Genomic DNA, 12500 nt, shown 5'->3' on the forward strand with positions numbered 1-12500 from the left:
GGAGGCGAAGGCCATCAGAAAATAATATTTTATCCTGATGGTCTTTCTTTAGGACGAACGTCTGTTCCAGACAAACTTTCCAGACTGAGTCCTACCATGCAACTAAAACAACAGTGGTGTACACGCCTGCAACTAAAAGGTGTGGCTGGTGGGGCTGGTCAAGGTGTTCTACATCAAGGTGAGTGCCCCCCAGGCTTTGCAGTTTCTCCAGAAAATGGAAAACTCATTAACAAAACTGATTTTGTTCTTCACGTTCTTTCGTTTGTACTATGGGTTAATGCGTCGATCAATTCAAAGCTTCAATGTCCTCCAGGACAAGCCTTCCCCGGCCCCGGGCCTTCAAACTTTTGAATATTGGCATTTTCAGATTCCCACCCCAGGGACCCTGTTTTAATGCTTCTCCTCACATACAAATTTTCAGACAAACAGCAATATATTAATAAAACCTTAAAAATTTCTTTTGAAGGCCGTTTTAAAGGGGCACTGTCACGGCGATTTTACTGCATTTTGGTCAAAACTGCACGCACTGCATTTGACAAAGAACCTGTTTTGTAACATGAAACATGTTTTTACAACACCGGGAAGAAAATATTAAGGTTTTTCTCCAAGGGAAAACAAACTATAATCAATTTTTAGCGACGTCTGTAAAATACAAAGGAATAACTTGAAAACATTTGTCAATTTTGTCAAGTTGCAACTCGCCACTTCCATCCTTGCCATCCGCAGCTAAGTATAATTAATAGTGGTTTCTGAACACTGTTAGGGTTATTGTTAACCAAATTAAAACATTATTTTAACGATTCCATTGAAACAAATACATTTTTGGCTACTCATAGTGACACTAAAAATATGTGACACCGCGCCTTTAAGTGTACTATTCGCTTACAAAGGCTTAGTCCTTCAAAACCTCTTGTAACTCCTCTATCTCTAACAGACTAGGGTAAAAATTCACCTGCAACATAAATTGTAGACCACTGTTTTCATGGCAAGGTTTCATAACCAGTCCCTCAATGAACTATGTATACACCTTATGGCAGTACACATAATCCCAGAATTATGTCTCGAATTTTGTATTACACAGCTCTGGAAAAAATGTTACCGAAATGGATCCCTTATCTAAATAATGCTTGATGACTGAGATTATAATGATGATGATGATGATGATGATGATGATGATGATGATGATGATGACAACCTCAACAGCATTGCTGCTTCTTTTAAACCATAAGCCAAAGCCTCATGGATTTATGTTTTTTTGTCCCACATGGGCGGGCGGTCACCCGGCATCAGCTGCATGTTTTTCAATTCATCATTTGCATTCATAAGTCTTGTTTGGCTTTCACAAAATCAGTGTCATATAATCATTTTGCGTTTTTGTTTTTACTTAAAAGGGCACGAACGTTTTACCGCATTGTCCAAAGAACAAGACGTGTCACTGTGACGATCATTTCATGCTGCAGTGGATGGCAGAAAGCTTACTCCTGGTCCATGTACTGTGGAAAAGGTACGATAAAGGTTATTAGTATAAATCTACTAGTGTTCTATCACGAATGCCGTTCTCTGATTGGCTACACTACTCGCTATCTATTCTGTGATAGATAGTGAGTAGCGATTTTCAACAAAATGGCGCCCGCTTCTTCGCGTTTTCGAAGTGTCTGCGATGAGGAAATAGATAATTTACTTGTTTAGTCTTGAACGACTAGTAGATTTATACTAAAACAATTAGATTATTCGCTCTCGATTTCTATGCGTGGTAGTTGATTCAGGCTTCGCCCTCATCAACTATCACGCGATAGAAATCTCGAGCTCATAATCTAATTGTTAAATATAAGGCACAATAACGTTAAAACCTCATTGATGGAGGGGGTTACATTCAACATTTGTCATTTCCATAAAAGGAAGGAAAACTTGCCAACCGCAGACCAGGATACACGCTGTGATATGTGGCATTACACGCAACTTCCAGTTTTCGCACCGTGACCACGCTGAGTTTCTTCCGTACTTGAATATCTTATACAACCAAATTAAACCCGAGTAAAATCGGTCACCACTTGGGGAACATATACCTGCAACGATAGCATCGCGTGTTACTATGATTGCGTGCATCAACATCATGCAATTTTCACCTTTCAGCCAATCTATTTGCACTTGTCATAACATTCCTTTACTACTGACCAATTGCACCGTGATAACTGACTAGAACAGAGAGAAGAATTGGATAACAATGTGTCGACAGAGCAAGAAATGACAGTCAATTCCAATTATAGGGAAGGAACCTCTATAATCTTGTTCAAAAGGTAATCAGAAACATATATTACACAACAAACTTTTGCATAAAAATTTCACTCCCTAGCTTAAATTTACAAATAAAAAATTCATTAAGAGGTTCCTTTAAAGTACCTGGATACTTAACAATTTCCATGTTTTAAGAAAAGGACATTATTTTAATGCAAATCCAATTAGTTTTTGTGTTTTTACAGATTTAGAATAAATGATTTTGAAGATTTTTGAATGGTACTCTTAGATGTTATCGCCTGTGGCCACTCTCTGTTTGGCATTCACTAAAAATAACAACAGCCTCGGATCCTGGCTGTATTTTGTTCAAATTCTATTCTAGTTATATTACTGTCAGATTTATCGAGCCTGCTCCAAACGGGGTTCACGCAACGTTCATCGAGTGTTGCACATAACCGGTCACATCCGGAGGCTATCGCGACTTCAAAAGTTTTGTGCGACGTGACTTACTCGTTAGCTCTTCTTGCAATTTCACAACATTCAACCAACAAATTGATTAAACCAACAACAAACCAATGATTAAAAGGGTTGTGTGCTGTAACGGTTATTTGGCACAAAGGAAAGAAAACACAGTAAAATATCCTTACTTGCGCCAACTTGTGAAGAACTTATCGATGTCCATGATCAGTAGTTTCATAACATGCGTTCGGGCGGGCAATGAGGAGTAGATAAAAACTGGATCATTTTTCAAATTGAGAGGCTATACAGTATCAATACTATCCAAATGTGTTTATTCTTCACTTGAGATTTTATTTGTCTACATTTTGTAATAGCAATCTGCTCACAAGGGTGCCACTCTACTCATGGAACCTGTGTTGCACCCGACAGTTGCCAGTGCCTAGCCGGTTGGACTGGTAACACGTGTTCGTCAGGCATAAAACGTCTTCTTGTCACCTCCATAAACCATTCTTCTTCTTTTTCTTCTTTGCCTTATTCTGGCTCATTGTGAAATCTTAGCCAAGCCGGTTCTAAATTTCTCACCAACATAATTCTTTTAAGAATTTTGAGAAAAATCCTTCTGTTTCTTTAAATAGACGACGATGAATGTTATTCAGCTAATGCTGGATGCGAAAAGTTGTGCATTAATACACCCGGTTCCTATCACTGTAGCTGTCACTCAGGATATACCAAAATCGGTCATCGATACGAAGGTTTATTTAATTTATATTTTGGCAGAAATTATAGTCATGGGACCCCGGCCCAAAGTGACAAAATATTCTACTTGCAGATAGCTGTGTTCTACTAAGGTAGCAACATCCCATCTTTTTTCGTGACATGTCCTGACAAAATGCCCTAACTATAACCCTCAATCCAATAATGAGTTGCAAACTACATTCAAAATAATTTGGGTTTTTGTGGTGCTTAACTTCAACTTAGGTGGTCTTCGTATGGACTTTGAAAACAAAGAGGATTAGAAGCAATCTTTCCCTGTATATTGCAGTGCTGATTAAAATTGTGATGATGCCATATTTTTAATTTCTGGCTAGACATCAACGAGTGTATGACAATGATTCCCAGTCCCTGCCGTTGTGGTGTGAGTGGTGAGCCTTGTGGTGCAAATTGTACCAATCTAGTCCCCGGCTACGCTTGTTCTTGTGCAGAGGGATTCAAGCTGGGAAGCGGAGGAACAATCTGCAACGGTACTACAATCTTAGTTTTAAGTCAGTACTTTTTAAAGGCAGCAAAATGATGCTGCTTTGTTAAAAATGAGTAATGCGACAGTAAAAATTGCCATCAGGGTACCTCTGTTATTCACGTTTCTAGAATAAACATTTAGAAGCTGTGCCGTCTTCTACTTGGGGAACGTAAACCAATACGTGACAACAGTGACTACTCTCAATGTACTATCGTCCTCACCCTCATCCTCGTCCTCTTCCTACTCCTCGTCTTCCTCCTCCTCCTGTTGATAATCACCACTGTCGTCATTCTCATCGTTATCATCATCATCATCATCATCATCATCATCATCATCATCATCATTATCATCATCACCAACATAATGTGATGCATCACACATCATCATCGTTTTTTCATCCTCATCAACACGCCACGTGTTCTGTTACTTAAGATTGTCTTAGTATATTTTTTTCTAAATGTATCTTATTTAAAATGTTTTAACATCAAGGCAGTAATTAACTTTATTATATGGCTGGCTCCGCGAGCGGGCAAGATGAGTCAAATCCTGCGCTGTGATTGGCTACCCGAGCGGGCAAGATGGAGCTATCTTGCCCGCTCGGGATTACCCGTTGCCCGTCCGCTTCGCATCGAAAGTTTAATCCCAACAACAATGCAGGTTTTTTTCGATTTTCTCGTTGTTTTGGGGGAAAACGCTCACTAAAAAGTTCGGTAAACTCTCAACATTTACCTAAAGGAAAGGAAAGAGAATGGAATCGTCCTGGTGTAGTGAAAACTTTGTTTCAGCTACAATGAATGTGAGTTGAATCGGTGAGTTGCTCTGCGTGTAGTGTTTTAGACAGAATTGATTGTGTTCGTTCGTCGTAATGCATTAAGGATCACAACAACTATCCGTGGGTTGAGTGCGGAGATGACTGACAGTGTCAATGCGTGACGTAAATACCATTAATAATTTAATCTATATCTCAATGCATTTTTATTAATTTGTAGATATCAATGAATGCAGAGAAATGCCAAATGGAGGATGTCAGCAAATATGCAGGAACGCGCCAGGGAAGTTTTCCTGTGGATGTTTTAGAGGCTTTCGCCTAATGGCGAACAACGGTACCCATTGTGAAGGTGAATAAAACTTTCACCTTTTCATACGTATCTACAACGTATTCACAAATTTTTCCAGGATAATTAAGCTTATTACCGTATTAAACAGTTGTTTTTTCATCTTTTTACTTCAGTTGCCATGTATGATTCCTCGGTTGGTGAATTCATTGTCCGAAATGATCTCTTTTGGGGAGCAGTGATTGCCCATTGGCGCGAGCATACGCTATTAATGTGACCCGGGTTGTATGGGTTACGTTTATGGTTGGTTCTTGCAATCAACGCCTTGTGCTAAATATCACTGATGCTTTATTTATTTACCTTTATTACTGCTAGATATAAACGAGTGCCTTTCCAGTAATGGTTTCTGCAGCCACCAATGTGTCAATACTGCAGGCTTCTATTTTTGCAGATGTAATCCTGGCTATTTCTTAGATTTCAACGGACAAACTTGTTCAGGTTAGTTGTTAGTGAAAACAAGAGATATTGGATAGTTCATTTGTGGACTAGAGACATTGCATAGTTCATTTATGCAGATCGTTTTTAGGCATTTTGAGCCACAGGAGTTTTTCATAATTACTGTCACGGATACTGTCATAATGTTGTATTGATTTTTGAATTTCAGCTTACTCCGAATATCGGTTTTTAAATGTTGTACACAGGAATCAGGACGAAACGTTTTCGAAAGTTCTGAGAAACGTTCGAGTGGCTAACTGTACTTTGGGCGAGGAAATGACGGCCATTCTAGAAACTTGGACCCAGAAAAATGCAAGATTTTTTAGTAATGGTATCCTCTTATTCCAAAAATAGGCTCTTGCTTACTTAGGAGGACCTCGCACATCTGGATCCTGGTGAAAGAAAGATCATGGCCAAAATTTCTGGTTGCATCGTATTTGGATTACCCTCAGTACTCTGTACCAATGCTTACAACTTACATATAAGAATGATGTATTATTCTAGAAAGTGACACAGTACGCCTGTGTCCCTTTCTTGAATAATACATCATTCTCATTCATTCACCAGGCTGGAAAAATAACATCACATTTATTTCATGAACTTACATATAAATGCTGATTAAAATAAACGAGCCTAAAATCCAGTACCAAGAAAGTTAACTTAAAAAAAAAAAAGAAAAGTTACAGAAATACGTGTGCATTCTTTTTTCACTCTGCAGATCACGATGAATGTTTGACGAACAACCATGGCTGCCAGCACACGTGCAATAACTTCCTAGGAAGCTTTTTCTGTTCATGCAACACTGGATATGCCCTGAACAGAGACAATAAGACTTGTTCAGGTAGAAGTTTGCCCGTCTCTCCTTAACCCCTTCAGGGAACAATTGTGGGAATTGACTACGAGTAGGCCTTCCTTTTCTTTGGAGTCGAAGTGAGCTCGAGGAAAGCGAAATGTGTCAACGCTCACCAAAATTGCCTTGAGCGCTCTCGCATGTTTCGCTAGCTTTGCTGCTGTCCCCAACTAAAATGAAGGACTACTCTTAACCAAGAGCAGGAATGATGAGGATGCTTTCCTTTTAATGATGCATTCTGGTTTCAAATCCTGCCAAGACTCAAAAATTGGTTTGATTTTGGTTCTCCCCTCACTTGATCTGAAATACTTTTTTCTCAGCCTGAATGGCTCTTCTAAAAAGAAACTTCAGTTTCCAAATTGGCGGGCAAAATTGTTGCAATACTCGATTGGTGTTTAACAAAATCTAACAACAGAAAAAAAAAACCCTGAAGAGATCCATTATGAATGGCACGTGTTACCACTTAAATTGATAAGTAATGGCAAGGATGTGAGGAATACCTTTACATTTCCCTTACGAAAATAAGAAGCATTGTGGTTTTACCAGTTGAAGTTGGAGAAGGGTTCGTGTTAGGTGTTCCTGTTCACATACATTGCATTCTTACCATTGCTAGACTTTCTCAATGTCATTACTCGAGTAATGTTCTACAAATTCAAATTCAGTGTTCTGGGCTTGGCCAGCCAGTCGTTCAAAAATCGTGTTTTAATGAACGACATGTTTCAGTAAAACGTTTGTATGGTGTGTTTTTTTTTCAGATGTGAATGAGTGTACCCCTGTGTACATGGAGAGCTTAAACAAGACCGTAATTCCCGCCGGATGCGATCAACTTTGTCACAACACGCCAGGAAATTACACCTGCAGCTGCAATCTGGGATATCGCCTGCTGCATGATGGGAAACGGTGCAGAGGCAAGGTTTTATTAGATTACTAGCATGGTACCCAGGGTTAAGATTTGGTGAGAACTTTGCTGCCTATCAGATCGTCCTGTCCGTCTCATTTTCTCGTAATTATCGTAAAGGGGCTAGGAATATTTTTGGATCTCACCTGGACGATGATTGTACACGGGAAGGTTCGTTAGAGCTATAGGGAATGGGCAGCTCCTTTGGCACTTGACTAATGAATGTATTTAGGATGCTTGAGCCCATCAAGGGCATGGGTGGAAGAAAAAATATAAGTGTTCCACACAGAAATTTAAATCGCTTGGATGCTTTTGGACCAACTGAGCTACAAACAGCCTCTTGTAAACGTGCTCTTTTTCACATTTGACATAGCCCTGTTTGATAGTAGACGGAAAGATGGTGGATATGATTTCCCATATAGGTGGAATCTCGTGTTTTATTCCAATCAGGCAACTATCCGTAACTTAAAAACAAATATGAGGATGTGAGGAATACCTTTACATTTCCCTTACGAAAATAAGAAGCATTGTGGTTTTACCATTTGAAGTTGGAGAAGGGTCCGAGTTAGCTGTTCCTGTTCACATACATTGACTGCATTTCGTTTCACTTCTCACCATCGCTAGACTGTCTCAATGTCATTACTCGAGTAATGTTATTACTCTGGTCTTGGCCATCCAGTCGTTCATAAATCGTGTTTTGATGAACGACATGTTTCAGTAAGACTTTTGTATTGATATTTGTTTCAGATGTGAATGAGTGTACACCTGTGTACATGGAGAGCTTAAACAGGACCATAGTTCCCGCCGGATGCGCTCAACTTTGTCACAACACGCCAGGAAATTACACCTGCAGCTGCAATCTGGGATATCGTCTGCTGTATGATGGGAAACGGTGCAGAGGCAAGGTTTTTTAAGATTACTAGCATGGTACCGAGGTTTAAGATTACGCAAGAACTTTGCTGCCTATCAGATCGTCCTTTCCGTCTCATCTTCCCTTAATTATCGTAAAGGGGCTAGGAATATTTCTGGATCTCACCTGGACGATGATTATACGCGGGAGGGTTCGTTAGAGCTATAGGAAATTGGCAGCGCCTTCGTGAGCTTGACTAATAAATGTATTTAGGATGCCAGAGCCCATCAAAGGCATGGGTGGAATGAAGAGTATAAATGTTTAACACAGAAATAGAACTCGTAAACTTAAGACCATTGCTTGGATGCTTTTGGACCAACTGTGCTGCAAACAGCCTCTTGTAAACCTGCTCTTGTTCACATTTGACATAGTCCTGTTTGATAGTAGACAGGAAGATGGTCGATGTCATTTGCCATATAGGTGGATCCTCGTGTTTTATTCCAATCAGGCAACTATCCGCAACTTAAAAACGAATAACAATGACAGTAACACACAAAAACTAACTAATAAAAAGGAAATGCATACAATAAATCTGGATAGAAGTGACCAAGATTACCTAACTTGAGTTCAGTGAGCCCAAACTAAGAAATCTCAGTTTTTTGGAATAACGGGCATCCTTCACAACTGTTTGTCTAACATCACAGATATCAATGAATGCAGAGCAGGAACCCATTCGTGTCAACACATTAACAAATAGATTCCATTTTGCCGTGGGTCTGTACTCTGATAACGCACAGATGACGTCAAAACGTGGTGAGAACAAAGAAGTACGCTACGAGCCGCAGGCGAGTAGCGTGACTGATGTGCGTTATCAGGGTACAGAGCCACGGCAAAATGGAATCTATTTATTTATACAATAACCAAGACATTTCAACACATTTTGTGAGCGAGCATCGCGTTGCCTGAGCTAAGTCAAAAACTTTCCAGCAAACTCAGTTTTAGACTACTACACACATGCAATTGCGATCTTCTAAATTAGAGTATAATCCGAAGGAATTTCACTAATAATATTTTCAAAACTAACCTTTATTCCAGAAGGAAATCCTGACCCCAAAATATTACAGCATGCAAGTGGCTTCCCTGCGATTTGTAATCGATTACTCGCCATTAAAGGATTTTTATCGGTGACATATTTCGACAAATATTTGCTTCCTTTTCACGTCACAACAAAGTTCCAGCTTTCCTATCCTGGTTGAGGTCACTCTCAGAACGGTCTTTGTCCAATTTTTTATTGGGCAGTTTTCCTTTCCTGCGAAAATTTGCCTGTGCTTGTCCGCTACTCGCAAAAACAGTTTGCAAAACTTTGTTGACCAGTCGCTCTGGCTGGACTCTAGACTCTGATCACGTGCGCCGGTCACACCACTCGATGACTTCAATCGTGCGTCTATACTCTAATCACACACTCCTCTAGACCAATCAAAACGCGCGTTTTACACAGTTCATTGTATAAACTCTAATCACACACTCCTCTAGACCAATCAAAACGCAAGTTTTACACAGTTCATTGTATAATTTGTCATAACACGGTTGGTTCTTATGGCTGCTCATGTTTCTATGGCTACAGACTTAAAGCTGAGTTGAGAAGCTGTGAACTCAAGGTGAATGCTTTAATTTAACCCTTTCAATGAGTAAGGAGAATTTGTTTGAACATGAAGACATTTGATCTTTGGTCATCATTACTTTGTTATGATGGCTGGTATGTTTTGGCCAAGCAATGATCAAGTGCGACTGAGAAAAACTAGATGTTGGTCGCTCTTTGGACTTGAAGCATGTTAAAGGGCAAAACTTACTGAAACCACTAAGAAGCTTATCATTTAGGGTAATATTCGGCTTTTTGGATTGTTGATTAAAAGCATGCCGACTTTTTTCTTTTTAATATCTTGACACATAGGTAATGTAATAAAAAAAATAAACTTCATTAAAAGCCCTCTGACGAAACTTTTCGTCGCCTAGTTACTAATAAACAGCTGGGATTTAAGCATAAATTATTCAAGTTATTCATATCTTTTCAATGTTGTTTTTCAAACATCCACTAAATAGCTAAATTACGAATGGATACATAGATCACTTAAAATAAATTTGAAGCAGTGGGAAGCACTGCCCAAACAATAATGTAAGTCAGCCTAGAATATAGGTGTTCCTTTGTTCTATATCCATAAGTTCAAACTTGATTTTAAACGCATTTCGTGGCCTTAGAGTCTTTCGCTGTTGCATTGCATTACTGTGTTGGAAAGGAACTGATTATGGAAGTGTGTTAGTTTGTTCTATTTAGGGTGTTCTGAACTATGTGTGAAATGCTAATTAAGCGTAATGTAATAACGCGGCTGTAAGAGCACTTATTATTCATAATAAAATCACACAATTCTCAACAGCGAAAGGAGAACATAAGGATTTCCATTCGAAATTCGATCTGCTAGTAATGTTTCTGCGTTCTACTCTAGACCTGCCGTCGATAATTGAAACATTCGAAAGCCTCTGGCGTCTAACTTGCAGTTTCCTTTTGCGTAACAGGACTTCCTTGTGAAGCTATCATGGACCCACCCAACGGACGTATGACCTGTAGTGGCCTGGTAACCAATGAGACGTGCTCGTTTATGTGTGATGACGGATACGAAATACTAGGCTCTAAAATAAGAACTTGTCTCAACTCCTCAAAATGGGACGGCCAACCAACGGTTTGCAAAGGTAAATACAATATGTCATACGTTCGTCTCACAAAACGATATGTTTCAGAAGTGAGAAAGTTTAGTTCAAGCAAGAAGCCATTAGACGTCATTAGATAACTCAGGGTAACTCCATTAAAAATGGAAAATGGGAATCACAAAGCTTGGCCAATTGAAACAGGAATTTTTTAGTTAGTGGATCTATCCATACCTGGCAGATGAATCTGTTAAAATTGATCAGAAGAATGACGGTTTTCAACAAAGGTAGGCCATCATAAGATTTTTCACATTGAAAGAAATGAAGAGAATTCTGAAAAATCTCGTTAGAGTACGAAAGGTAAGGGATAACGTGTTATCATTGTGAAGGCCAAATGTGATCACGATTCTCGCCCTCGAGCCAAGGGGACTAGATTTACAGATTTAATAGATTATAAAAAATATAACCAACCATAACGCAACAAGCGAATCCGAAGTGGAAATAATTAACCGAATCCATATTTGCTTATATTTTCTACGTTTCTATTCTTCTGATTGGCTCATCATGGTATCAAGTCACTATTATTTCTGTTTCCAATATGTTCTTTTGCACTTCAATATAGTGAAAAGTTGTGGCCGTTTGGTTCTACCTGAATTCGCCAAAGTTTACCTTCCCTGTTCCTCTACGTTTGGCTCCACCTGTTCACTTGGCTGCATGGATGACTATGTAGCGTTTGGCAATACTACCGCCTCTTGCCGGCTGGTTAATTCAAGCGAAGTTGTATGGGATATTGGAAACTTTAAGTGTAAAGGTCTGTATGTCCTCTACCTGTGAAAAGCGTTTCAACCGTTAACCTCAACGCAATGCAACACTACACTACACTACACTACGGTGGCCCATATAGGACGTCAATATAATTTTTTTCAATTCAAATCTACCACTCAAATTTTTTACTACAATAATACGAGTTGTATAATTTTCAAATTGTACAACTCGGATTTTCACCACAAAAATCCGAGTTGTATTGTATCTCGTGCAATTTACAACTTGGATTTTCAAAATTAAATCCGGGTTGTAAATCTTGCGCAATTTACAACTCGGATTTTTACCGCAAAAATCCGAGTTGTATTGTATCTCGTGCAATTTACAACTCGGATTTTCATTACAAAAATCTGAGTTGTAAATCTCGTGCAATTTACAGCTCGGATTTTTACCACAAAAATCCGAGCTGTAAACCTCGTGGAATTTATAGCTCGGATTTTTACCACAAAAATCCGAGCTGTAAATCTCGTGCAATTTATAGCTCGGATTTTTACCACAAAAAATCCGAGCTGTAAATCTCGTGCAATTTATAGCTCGGATTTTTACCACAAAAATCCGAGTTGTAAACCTCGTGGAATTTACAACTCAGATTTGTACAACCAAGGGTCACATGACAGGTCACATGCGACAGAGAGGAGTAATGGAGGACATGACAGTCGAAAAGGTAAGTATATCAGTTACTGGTTACTTGAATTGGTGAGTTCGCTTTTTCATGGAGACAGAATCTGTGAAAAATGGAAAGAGGAATGCTTTCTTTTTTAGATTTTGGGGTTCCTCCGTGGTAGAGGTGTTCAAGAGTCGGTGATTGAAGAGTTCGAGAAACAGAAGGTGAATATACACGTTTCGCACTTCTGGTATACAGTCGACTCCCGAGAACTCGAACCTCCTTTCCTTTCAGG

At 39.2% G+C, this 12500-nt stretch overlaps 2 protein-coding genes across 6 annotated transcripts in view; both read left to right on the forward strand.

Annotated features, from left to right (window-relative positions):
* Nucleotides 1-8199, forward strand: part of LOC146466558 (uncharacterized) — a 13980-nt gene extending 5781 nt beyond the window's left edge. Inside the window, exons 2-9 of one of the 2 annotated variants that reach the window (XM_085127244.1) lie at nucleotides 53-178; nucleotides 1392-1504; nucleotides 3783-3935; nucleotides 4921-5049; nucleotides 5362-5484; nucleotides 6200-6322; nucleotides 7087-7239; nucleotides 7977-8199. In XM_085127244.1, coding sequence (XP_084983370.1) covers nucleotides 53-178; nucleotides 1392-1504; nucleotides 3783-3935; nucleotides 4921-5049; nucleotides 5362-5484; nucleotides 6200-6322; nucleotides 7087-7239; nucleotides 7977-8143 — 1087 coding nt within the window. In that variant the 3' untranslated portion in view covers nucleotides 8144-8199. The remainder of the gene's footprint in view (nucleotides 1-52; nucleotides 179-1391; nucleotides 1505-3782; nucleotides 3936-4920; nucleotides 5050-5361; nucleotides 5485-6199; nucleotides 6323-7086; nucleotides 7240-7976) is intronic. The other variant, XM_085127246.1, reaches the window with a different exon arrangement.
* Nucleotides 8200-10623: 2424 nt separating this feature from the next.
* Nucleotides 10624-12500, forward strand: part of LOC146466559 (E-selectin-like) — a 123058-nt gene continuing 121181 nt past the window's right edge. For 3 of the 4 annotated variants that reach the window (XR_014867984.1, XR_014867983.1, XR_014867985.1), the window contains exons 1-2: nucleotides 10624-10824; nucleotides 11402-12429. Coding sequence is in view for 1 of the 4 variants with exons in the window: in XM_085127260.1 (XP_084983386.1) it covers nucleotides 10671-10824; nucleotides 11402-11613 (366 nt within the window). In the remaining 3 variants the exon portion in view is untranslated. Of the gene's footprint in view, nucleotides 10825-11401 lie in introns of all 4 variants that reach the window. The other variant, XM_085127260.1, reaches the window with a different exon arrangement.

The sequence above is a fragment of the Pavona decussata genome, unplaced genomic scaffold (genome assembly GCF_977016875.1).
Source record: "Pavona decussata unplaced genomic scaffold, jaPavDecu1.1 SCAFFOLD_143, whole genome shotgun sequence".
In the NCBI taxonomy this organism is placed as follows: Eukaryota; Metazoa; Cnidaria; class Anthozoa; order Scleractinia; family Agariciidae; genus Pavona; species Pavona decussata.